At 48.8% G+C, this 27149-nt stretch overlaps 1 protein-coding gene across 1 annotated transcript in view; it reads right to left on the reverse strand.

The window, feature by feature from the left end:
• RDX (radixin) overlaps positions 1 to 27149 on the reverse strand; it is a 573297-nt gene that overhangs the window by 312827 nt on the left and 233321 nt on the right. Inside the window, exon 7 of the mRNA XM_085621534.1 lies at positions 11848 to 11994. Coding sequence (XP_085477660.1) covers positions 11848 to 11994 — 147 coding nt within the window. The remainder of the gene's footprint in view (positions 1 to 11847; positions 11995 to 27149) is intronic.

The raw sequence follows: 27149 nt of genomic DNA on the forward strand, positions 1-27149 counted from the left end.
TGGGAGTAAGAACCCACACCCAGAAAAACATCAGGGGTGGAGCACAGATGTAGTGGCAGAAAGGCATAGACAAGAGTCACTCCTTGAGAACTAGGAATATGCACAAGACAGGAAGGGACAAACCGGAACCTGTGTCCTGCAAGAAACAAGGAACCGAAGACTGTGCCAGGGAACGCCTGTGGTCCCCCCCACCCCAACCCCAGGGGCGCATGGCCACCGATGGGCAAGACGTGCACAGCGAGGTTGTATGAACATGTATTACGGACCAACTGTAGACAACCAATTGTAACCCTTGGAGAGAAACCAATCCCATGAATCTCACCAGAGGAGACATCCTACAACAGTAGGAAGAGTCAGCTTGCGTCAAAAGTCCCTGGGCAAGGAAGAGTAGTAATATGATGGTCAACAAATACCCCACATAGAGTAAGGAACAACCCTACAAAAGAAGGGTCCCTCTTGAGACAAGCTCGTAGGCAGAGGCTCAAAAGAAAGTAAAAACACAGCTTAACCAGCTGTATCGGAATAAGGAAACAAGACGGCTGAGCAGCCACAGAACCCAGAACATCTGCAGCCCACAACAGGTAACCGAAAAGATAGGGACAGCACTGTCACGCAACCAAAAATCCTCCACGAGGATTAAAACAGAGGAAGACACATATACAGGAGGCACCTGACCGCTGCATCAGTATGGGCGTCAAAAGAGTGACCCCCATCAAACGGTAGATCTCAAAGCCACTCCTGAACATGCTCTGGGAAAAGCACCATCGCGCAACCACGCGTGGCTGCGTATGGCAACCGACCGGCCATAGCACAACCTGCAGTGTCCGTGGCGTCCATGGCAGACCGAATTGATAAGTGTGCCGCATCATGGCCATCACTCATTAGGCAGACCAGATCGGCACAAGAGCTCTCTGGCAAGTGGAGGAGCCGTTTAACAGCGTTCCAAAGAGCAAATGTAGCCTGAGCAAATACACACAACGTGTTGAGGGACCCGAATCCCGAGCTGGCAGATGCAAACACATCGCGGCCATATGACTCCAACCACGAGACTCCCGAGTGGGAGGATGCAACAGAACAGGAGTGACAGAGAGCTGCCTGAAGCACAGGTCCTCCAGCTCCAGGATGGAGGGTCAAACAGGCGGGGTCACTGGGAGCCGGCTTATGGCGAAGTGCCACAGCATGATCCACGGGGTCCCCCGAGGAGGGCCTTGCCCACGTTCCGAAAAGGATGCCAAACAATGACTCTGCAAAAGGTAACAACTGTTCCATGTTCCCCGCGCCCTGGTCGAGGAGGGCGGGGGGTGAATCCACCGGGACCACATCCTCCACCAATAAAGCTGAAGACGGCACTGACGTCGATCGGCATCGAGGCGACGTCGAGCTGGTGTTGGAGACCCCTAAAAAGGCCCCGACTGGCAGAGTGGAGCAAGCGTCGGCGACCTCCGAAACTGCCTCGACTGCCCAAGACGAGCCAGCGACCTCCGAAAAGGTCTCGACCCCTCGAGTGGGGCCGGTGTCGGCGACCTCCGAAAAGACCTCGATTCCTCGAGTCGAGCCGGTGACCTGCGAAAAGCCCTCGACCGCTTGGAGTCGGACTGGCGTCGACTTGAGGTGGAACCTGCGGGGAGAGAGTACGCCGAAGCGCTGTCGCGCAGCGTGCCGCAGCCACCTCCAGCGATGCCGCAGGGAGCCTCAGAAGGCTGTGCGACGGAGCTATGGAAGGGCTAGACGTCATGGGATGCCCCTCCGGACCGTGTTGCGGCGACTCTGGTGTCAGAGTCAGGGCACTCGGTTGGAGCCGAGGGTAAAGCCTCCGGAGGTGTCCCAACCCGAGTCCCTACCCCCCCTTGTGGGACCAGGAGGCGCGCCAGGGAGGGGGGGGGGGATCAAATGCTTACCTGATGTAAGCGAATGACTGCGACAGTTCCGGGACTGGCCCCGAACAAGAACGTCCCCCTGCGAGGACTGGCGCCGCGTGGAGAAGGAGACCTGCGTCGCGAGGGGTCCATTTGGGACATCCGGGCAGACAGCAGCTTCATGCGTCATTCCCGCAGTGACTGCTTGCAGCTGGCGGCAAACGTCGTACTCCACGAAGTCATGGTGCTCTCCCAAGCACCAAATACAGATTTCGTGAGGGCCAGTCACTGACAGCTGTCGTGAGCAGGACTGGCTCGGTAGGAAGCCCACAAAGGGGCAATATGTCAGAGGGCCCTCTCACCTAGCTGGCCACACCTTGGATGGTGTTTTTTCTAACCACCCAGGGATGTCTTTTGTGGGGCTGCTGCCCCTGGTTTGGTCTGATCATGCTGCCGCTCTGTTTGACCTCAATTTGGAGACCCAACAGAAAATGAGCAGAGGTTTTAGAGAACAGATTGAAACCAGAGCCTGGAACAGGGTAGACGCGGGGACTTTGCATGAAGTCCTAACCTCCTCAGCTGGCCAAGCAACGGGAGGAATTGAAGAAGCGGTGGCTTCCTACACTAGATGGCTCTCTCATGCTTGTGATGAATTGGCTCCTCGTAAACTTATCATACCGAAAGAGCTTGCCCTTCGGCCCCATGGTACACAGGAGATAAAAACTCAAAAGTGTACTTGCAAACTCTTAGAGCGTAAGTGGAGGAAAGAGTATCTCGACTCAGAGAAGGCATTATATAAATCGAGCCTGCAAATTTACAAGCAAGCGGTTCGGTTAGCCAAACAGAAATATTATTCATCTCAAATTGAATTGGCCAAGAACTCCTCTAGATAGCTTTTTCAAACAGTCTCTAAGTTGGCCATTCACTATCCAGTCTAGCCCGGTTCTCTGCGAGGAGATTGCCACGTTCTTTCAAACGAAAGTAACAAACATATTTTCAGTCCTCAGTGACCCTAACAAGGGTGATTCAACTGAGGTAATAGATCCTGAACACTTAAAACTCCCTTTGCGGGCCATGAAGGACTAACCCACTGACGGTGCAGGACACGTTGAATCTACTAACAGGAGTTAAATCCGGGTCACCTTTGGATCCATGCCCACTAAAAGTTATCAAACTGGCCCCCGTGCCTATCGCACTTTCTCTTACATCCATTTTCAATAGTATGTACAAATGTGGACAGTTTCCAAAACAATGGAAGATGGCTTCCATATTACCCCTTTTAAAAAAGCCCAGCCTTGAGCCTAATGATCCTAATAACTTTCGGCCGATCTCTCGCCTTCCTCTTCATGCGAAGATGGTAGAAAAGGCGATGAATAGACAACTCAATGCCTTCCTGAAGGAAGCCCAAGTGTTGGACCCCTCCCAACACGGCTTCAGAGCGGGACACATCACAATCTGCCCTGATTAAGGCTACAGATGAGATTAGATCAGTAGTGGATCAGGGAGGTAGGGCAGCCCTGATCCTACTAGATCTTTCAGCCGCATTTGACACGGTCCATCATGGGAAGTTGATGGACCGTCTCAGAGAATGTGGTGTAGAGGGCAACGCTTGGGATCTGCTCAACTCATTTCTCTCTGACAGAAGCCAGATAGTAGAGCTGGGGAAGTTTCAATCAAAACCTTCTTCACTACTATGTGGCGTCCCGCAGGGGTCTTCCCTGAGCCCGACACTTTTTAATGTATATGTTGCAACCCTGGCACCGGTTATTAGGGCTCATGGGTTTGGGATCACCTCGTACGCAGACGACACACATAGTGGTTTCTCAACTACCGGGCAAAGAAACCGGAATAGACAGTCATGCATGGAAGAAGTCGGTAGATGGATGGCAGGTAACTGCTTAAGGCTGAACTCGGCCAAAACCGAGGTAATATTGTTTGGGAACGACCCAAATTTCTGGACCCCTCATGGTGGCCGGCTTCACTTGGGTCTCTCCCCATTCCATCAAATAAGGTTAAAAATGTGGGGATCCTGCTACACGAGAAACTTTCCATGGGAACCCAGGTCAATGCAGTAGTCTCTAAAACAGGATACGTTTTAAGAACAGTGAAGGTCTTGAATCTTCTGCCATTAGACTGTCGCAAAACAGTGGTCACAGCCCTGGTTTTATCGAGGCTGGACTACTGCAACAGCTTATACTTGAACATGCAACAAAAGCTGTTGCACAAGCTTCAGCTACTCCAGAACGCCGCGGCCAGACTCCTCACGGGTACCCCCAAATTCTCTCCAATCTCCAATGTGATAAAAAAAACTGCACTGGCTCCCAGTGAGGAACCGGGTACAGTTTAAATCACTATGCATTGTTTTCAAAGCACTGCAAGGAGATGGACCTGACCATTTCAAAAGGCAATTTCTATGGTATAAACCAACGCGCACGCTTCGATCGTCAGAAGCAAAACTGGCTGCTGTCCCGTCGACAAAAAAGGCTCACTGGGGCAGCCTAAGCTTCACCTTTTGTGCCATAAAGGCCTGGACTGGGCTTCCATTTCATCTGAGAAATGCTAACAATCTGCTAAGTTTCAGAAAGGGTTTAAAGACCTGGCATTTTGATAAATAACCTGCCTTGCCCCTGGCCTAGCCTTATAGAAGTAACCGGCGCCAGGACACCTTTGGGTAATCGTGCGCTTTAGAAATCGCCATAACATAACACACTGTTCCTGGACGCGAAAAGGCCTGTAATAAATAATAACAGGCCTGAGGTATTACTTACCCAGATCTACGTTACGACGAGGAAAAGAAGAAAAACGGACGTCAGCACGCCGGGAGTGGCTTATATGGCTCCATTGAACTCACTTCCGTGGACGACGTCCAGACTTAGCCGGGTGACGCCACCTCCCGGCATGCAGAGGTACTGCTGGAGAAAAAAAGATGTTCCGGATCCAGTCTGAAGCCTGGGGAGATATTCTATGTTAAGGAATCTGCGGCCAGATGTCTCTATCAGATAGCGGTAATGTCAAAGGTATTGGGGATGGAAATATCGTTAGATGCCAGATGGGTGCTATTGACGATTAAAAGAGTGGCACTGGCCTAGACATAATGGGATCTGGCCAGCAAGGTCGGCAGGGGTAGCAAAATGCAATATAGCAAGTCACTGGTGTAAGAAAGTGCCATCTTTATTGCATGGTATGCCCCTACTTTTTTTGCCCTGGGCTCCTGCCAATTAGGTGCCCAGGGCCTATGTTCCTTCCCTAAAAATTGTGCTGAAATCTAAAACCCAAATTGTCAAACCCTGGCCACTTGTCAGCCCCCGGTAAATGGTACACTAGGTACCCAGGGCCTTGTGACCAGGGAAGGCCACTAAGGGCTCCAGCACTTATTGTGCCACCCTTAGAGGCCCTGAACCCTGACACAAATACACTGCCATTGCAGGGTGAGTGTCTGGGTATAGAAACAGAGTCGACATGGCACACATCCCTGTGTGCCATGCCCACAACAATACACTGCCCTGGCATACATCAGCCACCCCTCTAGCTGGGCGCCCTATGCCAGTGGTGTGGGTACAGGAGCATGAGCCCTGTGCCCCTACAGTACCCAGGTCCATTCCTGGGCACTGTAAGTGCAGTGCTGACATTTAAGAGTATGTGGTGCTGGGAGATGGTCACCACGAACTCCACAGCCCCATGATGGCTCCACTGAAGACTGAGAAGTTTTGGTATCAAACTTCTCAGCACATTAAACCTGCACTGATGCCAGTGCAGGATGTAATGTACAATGCACGACAGAGTGCATCTTAGAGATGCCCCCTGAACCTAACCTACAATTCACGTCTGGTCTGAGAGGCTGCCTAGGCTGCCACACAGCAGACATGTTGCTGGACCCCTGGGTAAAGAGCCATCCGCTCTCCTGGGCCTGCAACAATGCACATCCTGGGCGAGGTGCTAGGTCTCCTCCTCCAGGATGGGCAGGGGAAGCTTCAAAGGCATGCCGCCTTTGTGAGCTTCTCCAGGCCACTTGCTGTACTCAGCAACTGGCCCCTACCGGTTCTAAACCCCCACTCTGGCAGGAAGACTAGCCGGAAACCCCAAGGAAGGACAGGGGGTGTGACAGCCTCTGCCAACCCCACCCCATAGGTGGGGGAGGCGAGGTGAAACATCTCCGGGCTCTCGCCATCTTGAAGATGGGGAGCCCTGCCCAATCAGGACTAGGCCACTGCCCCCCTCCCACAGGAGTGTGGCAGGATAGGGGGTGTACCCACCCCGGGACAGGGACCCAGTGTCCCCTGCCCTTTACCTACCTGTAACGCCCCTAAATTTAGTATTTAGGGGCACCCTGAACCTTCCATCCTCAGATCCACATTCCGAAAACAGCAAAGAAGATCAAAAAGAAAGAAGACCTGCTGTGCAGCTGCTAACAAGAGGAAGACACCAACTGCTTTGGCCCCAGCCCTACCGGCCTGTCGACCCTCGAACCTGCTCCTGCTAAATCCCGGCATCTCCCATGGCCAGCAACCTCACAAACCCTGGAGGACCTGGCTACCTTGTGACTCTGCGCATCTGGGACTCCCACGAGCAGTGGCACTGCTCAAAGCAAGTAACTGACCCCTGGCATCAGCCAGGAACCGCGAACCCTGCATACTCTGCACCCGCCAAGCCTGGCCTGTGCTGGAGTGGACCAAGACCATGAGAACGTCCTCCCGGCGACTGTGACCCCGAATCCAGCACCCAAGGACCCACCTTGATGCTCCTGACGACGCCTGCAGCCTCAGAACCAGGGACCCCCATACCCACAACTGAGCTCAGAGGGTAAGATTTCCCGACACCAAAAAGCACCCCTGCACCCGACTGCGCCCTGTGCCAAACTCCTGGGTACATACCTAGCCTCCAACTACCCAACTTACCTCTCGAAGTGTTGGTCGCACCTGAAGAATCTTCGTCCCCGAGCTTGCAGCCTTTTTTCGTTCTTGAGCTTCTCCATTGCAATCCATTGAGCGCACGACGGCTCAAAAGCACCCTGCACCCTGGCAGTGCAACTTCTACTCTAACCTACTTCCCCATTTGCCCTGAGCAAGTGACCAGGAGCCCAGCCCCCACAGTCGCGTTGCCTGCTAGCCAGCAGCCACCAACCACGGTCCCCCTGCCTCCCATAGGATAACATTGGGCCTACCTCACTCTGCACCCGGCTGCCCCTGTGCTGCTGAGGGTGTAACAACTGTACTTACCCGACCCTGGGAGACCCCAGAGTCTATGCCCAGCACCTTAACTCTGCAAGTCGAGTACTTACCCGAAAGCCAATAACTCACTTTTCTTCCATAGGGTAACATTGGCTGGTTTCAATTCTTCTAAGTGTGGAGTTTCTAAACTTTAAAATATTCACCTAAAATCAACCGAGTAACGAAATTGAAAATACTCACCTGCTATTAGGAGAGATCCCAGTGCTGGATCTTGGTGCCCAGCACTGACCCTGAAAAGTAATTACAAGCATAGTTATCACTTACTCAATGTGAAATTTCTTCTAAGTGTCGATTTTTGCAAACTACAAATATTCTTTAAAAATCGTACCAACTGTGAAAACGTAATGACTTACCTGTTTTAGATAGATGTCCCAGTACTGAGCCTAGGAGCCCAGCACTAGATTACAAAAGTAACGAGAACCTACTTTACCTGCAACTTGAATTTCCTTCCATAGGATAACATTGCCTAGTTTTTGCTCAAAAAGTTTCTAAGTGTCGATTTTGCAAACTTACAAATATTTGTTAAAAATCGCCTTTATAACCTGAACGCATTCTCTCAACTGCTTACAGGTGGTACACTGGTGCTGGATCCAGGATCCAAAACTGAGCTAGAAAAAGTAACAATAACCCCACTTACCTGCTAAGTGAATTTCCTTCCGTAGGATAACATTGGTGATTTCATTAGGAAAAGTTTGTATCAACTTTTAAAATACCAAAATATTGCTTAAAAACCACAACAGTAACTAAATCGTATTTTCTCCCCTGTTTCGAGGAACTGTCCCAGGACTGAATCTAGGATCCAGTCCTGGAGTTAGAAAAGTAATCCTAAAAGTAATCAATTGCATTTAACTTGTAATTCCCATTGAGCTCAATGTATTATTGTGTTTGAAATTGTGTTGCCTATTGCAACAAACTGTAACTATTGCATTCAAAAGTCAATTGCCTATTGCAAAGTATTTAACTAAAGCATCTCATTCTGAGAAAGTATATTTTGATACCTTTTGTTGGTTCTAAAATAAAACAACCATATATTTTTATATACAAACCATTGGCCTAGAGTTCAGTTCTTGAGTGTGTGAGACCATTTGCTGACTGAGTGTGTACAACAAATGCTTTACACTGTCCTCTGATACTGCCTTACTGCTCGACCAAGCTACCACTTTAGAGAGTAAAGGTTATATCAAACTTTAGCCTCTGACAAACCTCTGGGGACTGTGAACTCTGTACACACTGTACCTATTTGGGAACAGTATATACAAAGCCACTTTCCTACAACTGGGGAGCGTCCCTCCCCACCTTCAGTGACAGATTGGGAGGCCGACTTGGACTGGTGCTAACAAGCGGAAGTAGTAATATACAAAAGCAGGGGGTGAATTAAGTGGGAAAAGATACGGTCCCCATGGCGAAAGTACAGGGAATGAGAGCCTCCAGACGCAAGACTGCACACACTTTACAGACGAAAATGCAAATTTAATACAGCTCGCTTCATGTACACAGTAGTTTAACAAAAGAAAATACTAGGTTGTTTCTAATGTAACTGTATTTCTAAGATTTCGCCATGCCGTATCACTGATTTCAAACTTAACCCAATGATGTGTGTGTAACGGAGATCCATTTAAGGAGGTTTATGAGCTGGTTTAATAAAAAAAAAAAAAAAAAAGAAGAAGAACTGCTGACATTGCGCGTTCTTGGTGGTGGCAAACAGATCTAGCCAAGGCTCCTCCCACTGCTGAAAGATCTTGTACCACCTCCAGATGGAGACGCCATTCATGATTCACAATGCATCTACGGCTGAGTTTGTCCGCTCTGGCATTCAGAGAACCCGCCAGATGTTGAGCCACTAGGCAAATGCCCTGCTGTTTCCAGCCATTGTCAGAGATGCAGGGCTTCTCCACAAAGGGCCCACGACCACGCCATGCTTGTTGCAGTAACACATGGTGGTGGTGTCCGTGAACACTTGCACTAGCCATCCCTGGATGGATGGCAAAAAGGCTTTTAATGCCAATCAGATTGCTCGGAGCTCCAACAGATTGATGTGGAGTCCGGATTTCGTCAAAGACCAGAGTCCCCTGATCTCGACTCTCCCAGATGCCGACCCATCCCAGGAGCGAGGCATCTGTCACCACTGTCAGATCTGTTTTGGGGAAAGGAGAGGAGTCTACCGCTAACCAAATTGTGGTTCGTAACCCACCACTGCAGGTCCTTTGCAGTCTCCCCCCCAAGATCTTGACCATGTCGGAAAGACTCCCCTGATGCTTCACCCAGTGAAACTTCAGGTCCCACTGCACAGCCCACATATGCCAACAGACATGTGTCACAAGCAGGAAGCAGGAGGCAATGAGGCTCAGCAGCCTCAGGGTCAATCTCACAAAAATCTAGGATAGAGGCTGAAACATCGGTATCAAAGCCTGATTATCTTGGACTTGCCGTTCGGGAGGATAGGCCTGAAACTGCACCATGTCCAGAACAATTCAGATGAAAGGGAGCATCAGAGGGAGTCAGGACTTCATTATGTTGATAGTGAACCCCAGTGAATGTAGGCGGTCCGCCACATCCTGGAGGTGGGAGACGACAGCCTGAGGCAAGCCTGCCTTCAACAGCTAGGTGTCGAGATTAGGGAAGACTGGCATCACCGATTTCCGCAGATGAGCTGCAACCACGGTCATCAAGTTGGTTAACACCAGAGGGCTGCTGGTGAGGTCAAAAGGAAGCACAGCGAACTGAAAATGCTTGTGGCCCACTGTAAATCGCAGGTAATACCTGTTGGCACAGAAGTATGCAACCTGCATGTTCAACACTACCAGCCAATCTCCAGTGTCGATAGGACCTGAGCAAGAGTGAACATCTTTAATTTTTTCTTTTGAGGTAGAAATGGAGAGCGCGCAGGTTGAGGATAGGTCAAAGGTCTCAGTTTTTCATGGTCAAAAGAGCCATCACTTCCTGGTGGAGATGAGATAGGTGGTCCTCCATCAGCCTGTCGCAAGTAGGAGGCGTGGAGGGAGGAGTGGTCTCAAAAGGGAGGGTGGTAGCTCTTTCAGACAATATGCAAAACCCACCTGTCTGATGTTATCGACTGCCAGCGGTACAGGTGATGGCGAATCCTGTGGCCCACTGCGTGCCCTCGATAAGCAGACCGACTAGGAGGATCTGGCAGCTGCGGCTGCAGTAGGGTTGGTGGACAGACCCGGCCACTAGCCACCCGACCCACGGGAGTGGTAGGAACGGCAGGCAACAGGCGCCAGAGGGCTTGAAACTGGCCTTCTTGGATGACATCCTTGCCACACCTAAACGTCAAAAAATACTTCAACAAAACGACAAAAAAACCTGGTCAAAAAATGACTAATGGGTAACTCTTCCCAGATCTGCGCTGGATGGCATGGAAAGAAAATAACTGACAGAGTGCGTGTGAGGCACCTATATAAGCACCGCAAACATCACGTTTGGTGCCGCTACAGTCACGCGGAGCCGAACTACGCCATCTACAGGCACGCAGGGGTCCTGCTCATGAAAAAATTCCAGATCCAATCTGACCTCTGGGGATAATTCCAAGGCAAGAAATCTTAGCTAGAATTCTATCAGATAGCGTTTTCTGGGCCGACCATGTTTTGGAGGCAGGCTTTACTGCAGGCTTCAAAGTCTAGGTTTTTTGGGGGTCTAAACTGGCATGTTGGCACCCACGGGTTTTTCGACCTTGATAGCTGCTCGGACTTGTCGGAGCCAGAAGATCAAAGGGGAAATTGAGGACTTTGAGTCCCTTGAGTTTGAAGTCTTACCTTGGGGCAGAGCGGAGCCTGAAGGCTGGGGAGGCTCTGAAGGTGTCAAGTATTTTGAGATGGGTAGATGACTGTCCCCCAGAGGGGCTGTGCTCTGCCTCAGCTTAGCCTTGTGTGAGGGCCGATTGGTACTCACAACCCTTGGCACAGATTTGGTGTGAAGTCCTGTGGAGAAATGGGTCTCTGTTTCAGAGTTCCTTAGGTTCAGAATCTTCGTATGGAATAGTCTGCGGGCTGGGCTGATGCGCTGGCAGGCTTTGCAACACGAAGTCTTCCTGCTCCTCCTCCTTGGTTCTGATGTCGTACATTTCGCCGAAGAGGTCGGGAATGGTGTCTGATTGTCGCCCCATGGCGAGGTGTGCTAATTGCCAATCTCTTTGTTGTCTGAGGATATTTTTGCAACGAAACACCAGATAGAAGGCACACTTCATCTCTGTGAGCCAAAGGGGAGCAAATGTTGCAGACCTCTTGGCCATCAGCCAAGGGGTACATGGAGTGATACTAAGGGCACTTTTTAAAGTGCGTCGGTTTTATCAGCTTGGAAGCTCTCTCTCTGGAGTCAATGGGAACCATGGAAACTGAGCCCCAATGCAGGCCTCGAAAAACCTACTCACCCACTCGCACTGGCTAGTTAACAATCTTGAAAGGTACAGGTGTTCTGTTCATTCAGAAAGTGAGTGATCAATAAAAATGCCTTTGAATCTTGTTTTGATTTGCTGTCCGTTCAAGGAAAGAGGTCAAATGTTAGTTTGTGTTTTTTTACATGGGCACATGTAATTCTACAGCATTAAGAGCTGCAAGTGACAAAAGAGCAACACATGCTAATAACATAAGGCTAAAAACATATCACTGTAAAATACAAAAAATTGGCCTTCTAAATATTCCTGCCACCAACACACCTTGAAAGTCTAATAACAGTTATTTAAATGCACAGCAATAATTTGTGTTACTGACAAATGTAAGAATTGTACACAAAATGAGCAGACTTACTTATCATCATGCTCATATATATTCAGACCCAATGCATCAACACCAAGCCACAGTTCTGTTCCTTTTTTATTTTTTATTTCAAAATAGTTGACACCGTACATTTCCAGATCTTGGGCAATTTTCAAGTACTCCATCATTGAATCTTCCCTGTTGATGAAAGCGAGATATCATTTAACATAGCAACAATTTGGCAACAGAATTGGAAAGAGAAATAGATATGATGTAGACAATAAAAAGCCTGTCACATGAAAATTTAGAATTTTGGTCATCAGACTCTCAAGGATTAGAGGCGTCATCAGAAAAGTTGTGTATATATGAGTCTATATGTATATGTATTTGAATTGTGCAATCCCAGCCTGAAAGCAACTGTGTACTGCACAGAAGGCCTATCAACAGTTGGCTCATACTATTTCTTCTTGCAGATTCCTCACATTCTAAATACCTTCCAGGCGCTTAACCAGATCCAGTAACTTTTTCCCCCATCAATAGAGCTCAAAAGCCGCGAGGTGGCAAGGCACAATTTCAATCACCGCTCCATTCACCCTGGATACAACAATATTCAGCTATTTATAGCATGCTACCGTCAGTTCCTCTCATATTTTCCATATCTCAAAGTATAGGGGAAAACTAAGAAGCTTTCTTTTATTTAGAGACAAAACAGCAGAAGCACATTGGAATCCTATTATGCCTGGCACTAACTCAACAAAGGAGGGCGCTCAGAAACCTGTGGGAAGAACACGCATCCATCAAAAAGAAAGTTACCAAAGGTAAATAACTTTTTCTGATTCAATACTTTTCTGTAGATTGCTTACCTTATGAAAGGGTTACAAAGCAATACCCTCCAGTAGATGGGATTGAGTAGTAATGGTTATGCAATATAGCTCTGGTAAGGTAATCATCACTGCATTCCTGAGCTGTGAGGACAGTAATGTTTTTGTAACAAAGACCAACTTCCCGCCTGGCAAATCACCACAGGGACACCAATGAGGAGAGAAGTAAAATTTTCCATGGCCCTAGTAGAGTGTACACAAACACCAGCCAGAGGAGCCCTCTTAGCCAAGGAATAACATATCTTTGAATATATGATGTTAAATCGCGGTCTTCACTCCGCGATACGTTTACAACGCAGGCATTACAACGCAAGTCGTTACAACGACTTGCGCTGGACTTAGGAATAGTATAATTTACTTTTTTTTTATCCAATCTTTATTTGAGAATTTTTTCCATTACAAAATACAACCCCACCCAATGCCCCACCCCTCACCCCCAGCTCAGAACGGATCTGTGTAAACAAATAAATACAAGATTCCATTACAGTAGCTATTGGTGCAAAATGTCACAGTAGGAGGGGAAGAAAAAAGAAAACAATTATGATCAAATACAAGACGTAACATAATGCGAGACTGTAATTTATATTTAGACGTGTACAACTTAAGTATTCCCCCTCTGTCTCTGTAACCATTGCAAAACACGATCCCATATTGCCAGTCCTTTTTTGCACTTACAGTAGTCCTTTTCTTTGTAGATGGCTACCTCTAAACTACAGGTGGCCAACAAACGAGATCTCCATTGTTGAAAAACTGGCGCATTTGTATCGAACACATGCTGACACAATACATATTCTAAAGACAGCAATAACAACAAATAACAGCACTTGCATAAATTTCGGTCTTGGAATATTGGCTACACCTAACATAATCTCTTCGACAGATTTCTATTCTTGTATTAAATACTTCCGAGAGAAAGGCTGAGATATCGGTCACTACTGATGTTAATTCAGTGCAAGTGGCAAATATGTGAATGATGTCGGCTTCGACTAGGTCACATCTAGGGCATGTGGTTCCTTTCCCTGTCCCCCATTTAGCGATCTTATAGGGAGTATAGTATAGGAAGAAAACATTTTATAAAATTGAGCCTGCAGCTTAGTAGACATTAGAATAGACTGATATAATAAGAAGGATTTATGGACAATTTCAGCCGAAACACCGAGTTTAGTCTGCCATTTAGTTATATATTTGTCCAGGTCATCGGGGTACCAAAGGATCAGTTGTTCATAAATTTCTCCCATTTTAAGATTAGTTTTCTTAGACAAAATCTCCATTAACTGAACCTTTTGGAATGATAACCCCCTCCCCCCCCTTTTTAAAACAAAATCCCGAATTTGCAAAAATTTAAAGAAATCCCGTTGATCTAAATTATATTCCATCTGTAATTTCCCAAAAGATTTGATTCCTAATATCGTATAAAAACATCCTAGTTGTGTGATCCCATTCTGTACCCATCTTGCCATGCATGAATCGTTGAAAAACCCAGGAAAATTACTATTTTTATGGATTGGGGTGTAATAAGATAGTCGTCCAATACTGGTAAGTTTTCTCACGGAATTCCAAGTCTTATAGATACCAAATATAGACTTAAATTTCACTTTTTTGAAATAACTGTCATTGAGATGACGCCATAAGCAACCTCTAGATTCATTTCCTAGTAAAAGCTCTTGTGGTGTTGGAATATCCCCTTCACTGCTGGGGGCTATAGTAAATAGTAGCTTGATACAGTATATTAATGTGGTAGCCCAATAATATAATTTAAAATTAGGCAGTGTCAAGCCCCCCTCTATCTTTAGGGAGGGTAATAGTTCGTAGGGCTCTTCGTGGTTTCTTATACCCCTATACGAATCTAGAAAACATATTATCCATATCTTTAAATAATTGTGGTGGAAATTCCAAACAAATTGATCTAAAAAAAATATACAAATCTAGGCAGAAAGCATTTTTATCAAGTTGCACCGGCCCCCCGATGGATAGATGAAGATTGTTACACCTTATCATATCCTTTTTTGTACGTTGCATTAATGGAGCGATATTATCATGAACTAAATTCTCTATTTTGGCCCTTATACTCACGCCTAGATATATAGCTTTCTTGCTTACTCGTGTATCAGTCATCTCAATTTTACTGTTGAGGACGATCTGAGTTTTAGTTTGATTTAATTTATAACCGGATATCTGACCAAAGATATTAGCTTCTTCCTCAATCGCCACGACTGAGTTCACTGGGTCGCTGGTGTCATCCACGTATGCTAGTGTTTTTGTAGCCTGGCCTCTTATCCAGATAGGTGGGATCAAAGGGTTGTTATCTAATCTTCGGATAAATGGGTCGATATATATATAGCAAATAGAAGGGGTGAACACGGACACCCCTGCCTTGTACCTCTGGTGATGGTGAATGGGTTAATATCAGAACCATTATCTATGACAACGGCAGACGGATCCTTGTACAACATCTGTATGGCTGTAATAAAAGGATCCCTTATACCACATCTAGCCATAGCTATCCACAAATATTTCCATGAGACCCTATCGAAGGCCTTTTCGGCATCTAATAGTATAAGTGCCATAGGGTCTCCTGAAACTTCACACCAGTCAAACAATGAAATTACTCTCTGGATATGATCGGTGGTATCTCTACCTGGGATGAACCCATGTTGTCGAGCTGATACGATTTTGTGTATATTCAGAGCTAATCGTGCGGCTAGTAACTTAGCATAGATTTTGGAGTCACTAGTTATTAACGTAATGGGGCAGTACGACCCAAGTTCTGTAGGATCTTTATGTTTTTTTAGAAAAACGACAATTTTGGCCAATGACCATGACCCAGGGGGTCGTCCCCCTAGAAATATATGTGCAACCAACTCTGATAATATATTTTTCACTTGGGGGAAGAATTTGACATAAAATACAGTGGGGATCCCGTCCATACCCGCCGCTTTACCAGAAGCAAGGCTATTTAATGCAAGAAAAATTTCCTCCCATTGCGGGATGGCATCCATACTTTCTGCATCACTACTTTCTAAACTCATTGAGCTATCTTGATTGATATATTAGTTAATTGCGTCCAATTGTATGTCATTATCACTGTATAGAGCCTGGTAATATTTGTGAAAGGCGGTTCTAATTGCATCAGGATCTGCCATTAACCCTACTTCTGGATCCCGAATCACCTTAATAAAATTAGCAGTGTTAAGTTCTTGGGCACGTACTGCTAGTTGATGTCCAACCTGTTCATTCAATTCGTAGACCTTTTCCTTATTTGCTGTGGCTCTATCGATAGCTCTTACCGTTAGTACGTCTATAACACCGTTTTTAGCGATTGAAATCTGTCTTGGCTCATTTTCAGTGTCTCTTCCCTCCTGGATGGCTTTAATTAACCCTCCTTCTGCAATAGCTATGTTATTCTGAAGTATTTTCATTTCTTGTTTTGCTTTATTATTAGCATTCAATGAGAATCTAAGTGTTTCACCTCTGATTCCAGCTTTAAGGGTGTCCCAAACAATCTCAATTGGTGCACTACCTGTATTTACTTCTAGGAATCTAGGGATCCACTGTCGCATAGACTGGCAATACGCCTCGTTTGTTAATAATGCTCTTTCAAACGTACATGTTTTAGTGTTGTGTCTTATTGGTCCAATTTCGATAGTTAAGAGATGGGGATTATGGTCGGAAAGTACCCTTGGTAATTTTTCAATAGAACAGCTAGCAGCTAGAATACTAGAAACCAGAAAATAATCCAGCCTTGCATGACGTGCATGTGGATAGGAATAATACGTAAAACCCGAATCGTTTGGATATTCCGCCTGCCAGCTGTCTATGAGACCATGAGTTTGGCATAGGTTTTTAAGAGCTAGAAAGACTTTTGGCTTTCTGCCTTTGTACTCTAATCCAGACTCCTCTGACCAATCGCTATGTAAATTTATATTAAAAGCCCCACAGATTATTACAGGGAGTGACCAGTGGACAAGTTCGTTAGATAGGTGATCCAGGACTTCGGGGTCATCGCTAATATTGCTATATATTGTACAAATTGTAATTTTACCCCCGTTGTACAGCTGGCACTCAGTAATAGCCCAGCGACCATATTTATCAGACATAGATCGAGTAAATTGCACCATACCTGCCTTCCCCAGAATAGCGACACCCTTTGTCCTAACCCCTTGTGTTGTGGCTGTAATCAGTTTAAAACCCAATTTGTGAAGCAAATGAATTTGTGACCCCTCAATATGTGTTTCTTGAACACACAGAATATTAGCCCCAGATAGTTGTAGCCCGATAGCCGCTCTGTCTTTTTTTTTCATCATTGAGGCCACAAATATTGATCGTTAAGATTTTTAACTTAACCATATTGATATTTTTCTTTCTCTAATACAGGTTTACTTGACTTCTCTGTATTAATCCCTTTTCTGTGTTTTCTCCCCTTAATGCCGGTTTCTACGCTGGACTTAAAATTTATCAAAAGTAACAAAAACCCAGATCTGAGCTTCACCCCCCCTACCCCTAGCCCCCCCTTCCACCCCCCACCACTATGTAGGCAATCAGACTCAGTCCTGAGCCTGTTCTGATGGCGTCTGTTTGCATCCTCACACCTCTCCCCGCCGCTCCCTCTCTTTTATACCTTAGCTATAAATCATTCGATCCCCTCTCTCTCTTTTAAAAAAAATTTTAAACACCCTCCTTCTCCCTTTCTTCCCTGTTTTTTTTTTACCCCATTCTACTCTCCTTCCTCTGCTATCCTCCCCCATATCTTAGAGGAGCAGAGATTTCTGGTATCAAATAGGAGTGCCCCTATCCCGAAGAAGCAGATGTAAAGCACACCACCGGAAATCAGTGTTGCAATGTTACACATCCTAATTTCTACTGCTTGTTCTCACTACCCCCTTTTTTCCCTGTAGTAATTACCTCTAGCCATTTCTGCGCTTGAATTTCAGAAGTGAAATAAAGGAATTGTCCTTGAAAGTTAACTTTTAATTTAGCAGGGTTTTGTAAGACGACGGTGGCGCCCACTTTCTGGAAGGGCGCTATCAACTGTCTTGAGTCGCCATCTCCTCTCGACTGTGGCGTGAGCAAAATCTGGACGAACAAAGTATGAAAAGTTCTCCCAGCTCCTTTTCTTATCGGGTCTTGCTAGTTCAAACACTGATTGTCGCAGAAGAAAATTTCAAAAGAAAACTAAAATTGCTCTTGGGTATTGCTGGTCATTTGAGCGCAGTCTTGATATGTTTAGAGGAAATCTATGCACTCTCTGGATTTCTTTCTCCCACTCCCAATGACCCAATTCAGGTAAAGAGTTTTTTAGCAAATTAATTGTAAATTTCCTGATATCCTCTCCTTCGCTATTCTCCGGAATTCCGAGAAGTCTCAGATTATTACGGCGCTGCCGATTTTCCGCCTCTTCCAGTTTCCACATTACGTCGTTCAAGGTGCTTTCCTGAGATGTAGCAGTTTTTTTTATGGTTTCCAACAACTCGGTGCGATTCTCCAGTAAACTTAACCTGTCCACAATCTCTGTGCAGGTCTTCCCGACTTTCCTGATTGAGCCCTGTATTTTTTTTAGGCCACTCGGGCTTGTCGGTTCTCCTGCTTAGTTTCATCCTGAAATGATTTAAGAGACTGTAGAATCATGGATAGGGATGGTTCGCCGGATGAATCAGAATCTTTCTGAGCGGACAAGCTCGCTGATTGTTTTCTGGATGCTTTCCCATTCCCACTCCCAGATATACCACAATCTGGTAATGCCAGTGTGTCCGAATAATCCCATCTTAGCTCTCCCTCTTCTTCTGTCGTTTTCCGTCTCTGAGGACCTTTTCTTCCATCTGAGAGCCTCTTAGTTTTCCTGTGTAGTTTTTTTTTTCCTCCTCGTGCGGACTACAATAACTTGTGGACGTATCCTCATCTCGCTCTCCATCACTGTTAGAGCTTAAAGACACATTTTCTGAATCTCCGGACTCCTCGTTTAAGGAATAAAAGTTTTCTTGAGGGCCTGGAGAGAGATAACCCGCCTCTTGATTGTTTTCCCCCAGCATCTTCTTCCTTTCTTTAATAGAGGGAGGGGGGAAAGTTGTGATAGGAACTTCTAGATCTATAGCTGGTGTCGCACCTGGAATGACCGCATCCAATGTGTTTCCTCTGGTGCAGGCTTCCACCTCCCCTAGTTGCTTGCCTGAGCCCAGTCCCGGTGCACCTAATACAGTTGTATCGCCGGTGGATCCCCACGAAATCCGTGTATTATTAATCTCAGGCACCTTGACTGGGGTGATGCTAGAGCCTAGAAAATCCGTAACGGGCAACTCGAGATTACAAGGGGTAGCATTTTCAATTAATTTATCAGTGACGCCATTTAAATCCTTTGAGTAGACTTGCCCTTTTTCAGATTCAGATTAATTTATATTCTTGACTGGGAACAGGCTCGTTATGACTAACTGTTTATTGCTTTGATCTCCTAAATAACTACTTTTTGGCAGCGAGTTTTTGTTCTTTTCTTACTTGCCGCCCTTACTGGTTTGGGATTCATGCTTCGTCTTGTCAAATTCAGCTTTCTTCTTAGATTCGGGTTGTGCAGCTGCGGAGATTACTTGTGCCGTTGAGCGGGTCTTGTTACGAGCTCCACGGGCCGCCATCTGACTTGCTAGCGGCACTCTGGATGCTCTGGGTTCTCCGGCGTCTGCGTTGCCTAGCAGCGCCGCTCCAACGTGCATAATCCCGCTGCCTGCAGCCGCCGTCAGGAGGAGCCGTGCGAGGGACTCCCAGCGTCTCCCCCGGTCCGCATCCTGCAATGTTCCCGTCAGCGATCGTCGGGTCGCCAATCGAAGGCAGCCTCTGCACCATCCGCCCAGTGAAGGCCAACCGGTACCTCCTTCGCGCATCACCAGCGTCTCCGGGTGAGAGAGCCTTATTACCTCGTTTTCTTTTGAGAAATCCTCGGGATCATCGGGAGAGCTGCGAGGGTGAGTATCAGAGGACCTCAATCAGCCGCCATCTTGTCTCGAAACATCAGAATAGTATGATTTACTATTCCAACTCCAGCCTACGTAACAGGAGGGAAGGTGTTGGAATAGTAAATCATACTATTCCTTAGTGTATAGTGCCATCCAGCGCAAGACGTTGTAACGACTTGCATTGTAATGCCTGCGTTGTAAACCTATTGCGGTGTGAAGACCGCGATGTAACAGGTGTCTCCCCATATCTTTACATTGTGCATTTGGTAACCACCTTGTTTTTCTTGGCTTCAGCAAAGCTCACAATGAGCTAATCATCTACTCTGTCTTGCAGTCAATGTAAGGGGCAGTATGACTAGGGTCCAGACAATGTACTTTCTCCTATTGCTGGTGGTGGTGACAGCAAGAAGAAAAAAAAGGTTGTAAAAGTGATGGACTGGCTCAAATGAAAGACATTCAGAAACTTCAGGAAGAAACTGCTGATGCAAAGCAGCATCTTGTCTGGAAAGACAAAAGTAAAAGATGGCTGGATCGAAAGGGCCTGTAATTTGCCAATATAAAAGCCAGGTTATTGCCTCTAAAATCATCACTTGAGGTAAGCATGAGAAGTGAGTAACAGTGCATAAGTTTGAACAGCTTAGCTATAAGGAAGATAAAGACCAAATTAAAATCTTATTGCAGAACAATAAAAGGCACGGAAAGAAAAAGTATGACAAGCCTTTTAGAAAGTGCATCTTTACGGAACCTAAACAAAAGGACTGATCAGGAAGCCACATGAAAGTGTACAAGGCAACCAAATAGCTCTTCACAGTGGCAACTGCCAGGCTCGGAGGAGCAAGGGAAAGAGCAAAGCAGAGAACAGAAACAAGACTGGTAACAGTTCAAACCTTCAAACTCGTACCATCCAACAAATGTTGACAAGCAGCCCATGTAAACTGATTTTGCAGTAGGTTTTCTGGCAGACAAAAAAAATCTTAGTTGACATCAATCAATTAGGGAATTGTAAGCGCACTACTCACCGCGAGGGTCTCAAGGTGCTGGGGGGTGAAGGGGGGAAGCAGCTCTGTTCAGGCGAAAAGCCTGGTCTTGAGTGTGTTTCTGAAGACACTCAGGGAGGGGGCGCATCTGATGTCGACCAGGAGCCCGTTCAAGGTCTTGGTTGCGATGTAGAAGGCTCTTCCTCCTGTTCTGGCTCTGTCGATGCACGGGGTTTCAGCGAGGGCAAGATTGGTGGATTGGAGGTTTCTTTTGGGTACGTGGAAGGAGATTCTCTCGTTGAGGTATTGGGGTCCGGTGTTGTGGAGGCATTTGTAGGCATGGGTGAGTATTTTGAAAGTGACTCTTCTTGATGGGGAGCCAGTGGAGGTCCCGTAGGTGTTGGGTGATGTGTTCGTGTCAAGGGATGCCGAGGACAAGTCTGGCTGTGGTGTTCTGTATGGTCTGGAGCTTGGGAAGTAGAGCCTTGTTGATCCCAGTGTAGAGGGCATTTCCGTAGTCCAGTCTGCTGGTTATGAGTGTGTGGGTGAAAGTCTTTCTTGATTGGGGAGGGGGATCCATCTGAAAGTCTTGCAGAGGGTGTTGAAGAAGCTGGAGGTGATGGCGTTGACCTGTCGGTTCATGGAGGGAGGAGTCTAGTACGATGAGGAGGTTTTGAACGTGGTCTGTGGAGGTCGGGCGGGCTGCAGAAGGAGGTGGCCACCAGGTGTTGTTCCAAGCTGATGGGGTGGTTCAGAGGGTGAGGACTTCTGTCTACTCCAAATTGAGCTTGAGGCAGCTGTTTCTCATCCAGGATGCAACCTCATCAACAGGATGCGACATTGCACAATCACAAAGCGTACAGTCAAAGCGCCAGAGGAATGGGGTGGCAGACCCAACAATGTTGCTGCAAAAGCAAGTCCCATCTTGTGTGGGAGAGGAAGTCTGTGCAGAATGCAAAGTTCAAATAGATCAGTGTACCAAATCTTCCTCCTCAAATTTAAGGAGATTCAGGATCAGTTGTACTCCATTCTCTCAAACATTCTGCAGGGTCTCTGAAAGTATTGGAACTGGTGGGAATGCATGAAGCTAACCCCATGACCAGATGAACCTGAAGGCATCCATGAAAGAACAAGAGGTTAATTCTTGTACAGGGCTGTGGGGAAGAGCTAGACTTATGGACATCCCAATATGGAAAGTTCATGTACTTTACTTCAGGATAAAGTGCCCTCTCATTATCTTCCTTTTAGTGGAGACTCAATACCTCCACCTTCACATTGAAGATGCCCTCAAGGAGCGCCACAATTAGAAACACACTGCGCTATAGCACCCATTGTCACAGGTATAAGATCTTCCAATACTGGGTTAAAGCACCTATATTGGCCTATCTGTTCATGTAAGAGCAGGTGGTTGTGTTGTCTGATAGGACTTGAATGGTCCTCCATAAGATAAAAGAAGAAATTTCTTCAGAGAAAAGCAGACTGCCTGCAACTCCAGTCTGATGTGGAGAAATGCATTGTGCCATCACCCTGCCCAAATAAGTGTCCCTTCCCAATGAGAAGGCTTCCACAACCATTATGGCCTGCGACTGAAGGACTAAAGGGATTCTCCTCAGTGAGATTGAAGGGGAACAGCAAAGGAGAAAAGAGTAAAAATATGCACCTGAACCCAGAGCCCCCCGATGCTAGAGCCACTGCTGTCTAAGGCACCAGTAAAGGGTCTTCATACACAATCTAGTGTGCAGCACCAACAGGATGCACAAGGTATCTGGTTTAGCGAGCGGGGTACTTGCAGAAACTGCATCGGAGATGCATCAGAAACGCCGGAATCCTAACCCAAATATCTGCAATTCTCTAAGGAGGGGGAGCAGGTTGAGCCCACTACCACACCCATCAAAAGTCAACCTGTATGTGGGGATGAAATGGGCTTGGGGGTTGTTCCAAAAGTCCAAATTATGCAGAAGGGTGCACTGAAGAGGTTTATCCGGCATAGAGAACTTTGCCTTCACCAGCCAGCCGTTCATTCAGAAGGTCAGGCTTGCGCGTATTTCCATAATTGACGCCCCTACTGGGCAAACACTTTGGTAAAAACTCGCATAGCAGTTGTTGGATGATATTATAGTACCAAAAACAGGTAGTGGTTGGATTCTATGATGAATTGGAAGGGGGGATAAGGGTCCGCAATGAAAATATAGGTCCTGGAGATCCAGGGACACCAACCAATCCTCGATATTAAGGGTCAGTATTTTGAATTTCTTCTGCTGAATGAAAAAGACTAAGACGTGCAAGTCCACAATGGGCCTAAGACATATTTCTTGGGGACCAGGAAGTAAAGAGACTAAAACAAAATTTTCTTCTCAAAGGCACCCCTTGTGTGGAAGTTTAATTCACAAGGGTGAGAATCTCCAGCTCCAAGATAGAGTTGTGTGCCATGAGCAACTCCTTACCGAAGGAGAGTGATCTTGTATGAGAACAGAAAGGGGATGAAATAAACATTGAAGGTAAGCTGAAACACCCAGCTGCTTTAAATTGAGGGTGCTTACAACCTTAGAAACTCTGTCACAAACAAATGAATTCAGTTTGCAGTCGGTGGTAAGGCATGGAAAACAATAATTGCACTCTGCAACTGAAAGCACAATTCAGCATAGGGAATATGGTAGCACATCACTCAATTGCAGGTAATCAATAAGAATTTGAAAGAGTTTGTTGGTTCTATTCATTGTACATCAACTGTTAATGAGAGTCCTGAGATAGTGTCATAGAAGGAAAATGTTACGGGGGCGTGGCTTAGCACGCGATGGAAGCAGACGCGCCCGGGTAGAGCTCCCGCTTGAGCCCTCCTGCCCCGGGTCGTTTATCCGCCACAACGCTCCTGTGTGCTGCTCAATCTTGCTGGCGGGCCTGCTACGGAACCTTCTCCGTCTCCTGGCCGACTTTGGCGAGAATCGGCGGTGGAGAACCGCGCCGATCCGACAGGCGGGACTACGGCCGCTCTGCTGGGCGCGGTCAGCGACTACGCGAGCCCGAGGCGTTCCCTGATCCCCTGGGCCTAACTCTGCGGCCTACGGGGGAGTTGCAGCGGCGCCGAGCGGCGGCCCGCGACCACGGCGGGGGTGGCCTGGACGCCACGACTGGAAACGTCTGGGGACCCCCCCTCCCTCCTGCGGAACCAACGGAAGGTGGAGACGAGCTGGTGGCACCCCCGAAGACACGAGACCGCGCTGCTGGCGACGCCCGGACTTGGGGTGAGTTGTGTGCCTGGGGCCCCAGAAGCAACCGGACGGACCCCGGGGGGTGCGGTACCCGATCGCTACTGCACGTCGGAGACAGCCATCGTGCTCCACGTGGCCTGAGAACGACCTGGGAGGGCAGCGGCGGAGGTCCCCCGACCTGAGAGGGCGCACACGGCCCTAGCTTTTCCCCCCCGCACTCTGACCGGGCAGTGGATGCACGGGGACGCCGCCTCCTCTCCGAGACTCCGGCGGGCCTTTAGCCGCAAGGGGCGGCTTTAGCTCTGGATGACGGCTGTACTGCAGAACGGCGCGCCGGCACACGTTGCCGCCACCCGTGGACCCTGAGGCCGCCATAGAAGCGCTGACCTGGGCCTACTGGCCACGCACGTGGCACGATCCCTACGCCTCGGGCTGCTGCGGGGGGCGCCCGCGACGTGGGAGAGGAGGCGCAGGAGTGCCCTGCAGGCTGGAGGGAGCCCCTGAGCGCCGCACCGGCTACGACAGGACCCATCGCTGGTTGGGGCCCCTGGACACATGGTGAAAGCAACCCGGCCTGGCTGACTGAAGCGGCGAAGCCTGGCGCTACGCGACGGTGGGAAAGTGCGACACTCCTCTCCCTTGGAGCGAGGCAGGATCCACGACAGGGGCATTAGCGGAGCGGAACCGCTTAGCTACGCGGCAACGGATCCCTACCCCTCGGCGACGGGGGAGGACACCTTGCGCACGCCGCCGGCTCCATGCCTAGAGGGGCGCAAACTCGCTCCGGACCGGGAGCTGCAGCGGAGAGGGGACGGCACGAGAAAGCAACGCCCAAGATGGACACCGATCACGTAACGGCGAAATTGGATAGCGTTCTGGCGGCCATGGAGAGGATGGAGGAATCGCTACAGCAGACGCGCACCTCCCTGGAGACCCGAATTGACAGCGTGGCAATCGACCTAACACACCTCCGAGCCGACCATAAAAAGTTGCAAGCGCGCACCACCGCGCTGGAAGGCGCTATGGCGGATGTCGAGCCAGCGACGAAACGGACAGAAACAAAGGTGCAAGACCTTCTGAATCGGGTGGAATTGCTAGAGGGGCGGGCTGAGGATGCGGAGGGCCGGGCACGAAGAAACAACATTCGCCTGGTGGGCATCCCGGAGAGATGGGAAGGGGCGAACCCTGTCTGCAAGGTTGAGGACTGGCTACGAGACCTGCTACCGGACAACACACTTTCCCCGCACTTCGTGGTGGAGAGGGCCCACCGCGTGCCCGCAAGACCGCCCCCCCCGGGCTCTAATCCTAGGCCGTTTCTCCTCCGAGTACTCAACTATAGAGACCGCGATGCCATACTGCGAGGAGCCAGAACCTTAGGGGAAATCACCATTGACAACGCAACAGTGATGTTCTTCCCAGACTACACGGCGCGAGTACAGAAGCAGAGGCACTCTTTCCTGGCGATAAAACGGAGATTGCGCGAAGCGGCCCTCCAGTACTCGTTACTCTTCCCGGCCAAACTGCGAGTGGTGGCAAACGACAAAACACACTTCTTTGCGAGTCCTGAGGAAGCGGAGGCCTGGCTTGATAGCGGGATGCCAGACACACCACGGCGGACGATGGGAACTGCCGCGGCGGAGAGGACGAGGGGACCAAGACGACGGCACCGCCGCAGGACGCCCACGCCGCCGCCGGCCAGAGTGACGGCGAGCCGCTCCCCGCCGGTGGACCTCGTCCAACAGGAACAGCGGGATGCCTTGCGCAGGGTGGCAGAGATCAGCAATTCCCCGGCGTCGTCGGCTTGACCGGACGCCAGCCCGACAGTGCACTCAACGGATGACGAGGCGATCTATGGTATCCCGGACACACAGGACTCTGGGGGACCCCCGGAGGTCACACCACAAACAGCAGACCTTTTCGGCTGAGGAGCCCCGGTGGAGAGCTGCCACTTGACACGAGACATTGGCCTACCGGAGTCCCTGTTGGGCTGCCCCTTGTACGGCCGGACCTGCCGGAGGCCCCCTGCGCCTACACCGATGGCACTATGAGGGACCCGCCCACGGAGCTGGACACGGAGTACATTTTCTGCTTATGAACACACGGCTCGCACACCCAATTTACAGACATGTAGAGATGCCTCTTGGTGCCGCGTCGCCGGCTTGTTGCCATGGACGCCATTCGAGGGGGGACAAGCCCATACCCCCCCCCCCCCCTCGGGCGCTCCTGCCCCTGCTGGCCTGACGGCCGGGCTTACAGCTGCTACGGCCTTGAACAATAGACATTAGACGCCTGCCGGCCAGCAGCGGCATACACGCATCACCTGGGAAGCATGCAGGGCGCTTCCAAGACTGCACTGTTCTCATTCCTGTTCAGAGATAAACCACCCACCCCCGGAGACTGCATAGTTCATAAGCTCACTTGAGTGTTTGGACGGCGACCCGTTGTGAAGCCGACCTTTTGGTATTCTAAATTTTCTAGTTGCCATGTTCAGGCTTTCTATGTACCCTTCCTTCCCTCTCCCCCTACCCTACTGGAGATCACGACACTGCACACACATCACTCGCTTTAGCTGCACGGTGGGAGCGGGCTGCTGGCCCTGGGGGACCCCTGAGGTGGGGGATGCGCCCTTGGGGAATGGGGGAGACGCCCACGCACAGGGCCACTATGGCTAGCATGCAAATATGCACCTGGAATGTCAGGGGGATGCATACACCGGCTAGGCGCTATCATATCTATTCATACCTAAAGCGGCACAAAGTCAACATAGCGCTGCTCCAAGAAACCCATCTGAGCGGGACCGAGGTGAGGGCGCTCCATCGTAGATGGCGAGGGCAGCTATATGCTACGGAATACTCCTCATTTGCTCGCGGAACACTGATATGGGTTCGCCCAGGGACCCCGTGGGAGGTCACTGACACTGTGGTAGGTAGTGAGGGCAGTTATACGGCTGCGCAGGGCAGGCTAGATGGCCAATTTATTACGCTGATGTCCCTCTACTCCCCAAATGTTGATCAGGGCGGCTTCCTGGCGCGGCTATCAGCGACTATGGCGACTTGGCATGCAACCTCATGGATCATAGGGGGTGACTACAACTGCACCTTAGACATCGCACTGGATCGCTCCTCCCCACCCCCAGCTAATGCCCCTACCAGGGGAGCCACGAAAGCGCTGTTGGAATGTCTGGCGGCAGCGCAACCCAGGGACGCGGACATACTCCTATTACTCTGGCGCCCACGATTTGCATGTCCGCCTCGACCGCTTCATGGCGTCTACAGACCTACTACCTCATGTGACGGACGCGCAATACATGGGCCGCACGCACTCGGACCACAATCCACACTTCGTGTC

Source organism: Triturus cristatus, chromosome 8, assembly GCF_964204655.1.
Source record: "Triturus cristatus chromosome 8, aTriCri1.1, whole genome shotgun sequence".
Taxonomy (NCBI): domain Eukaryota; kingdom Metazoa; phylum Chordata; class Amphibia; order Caudata; family Salamandridae; genus Triturus; species Triturus cristatus.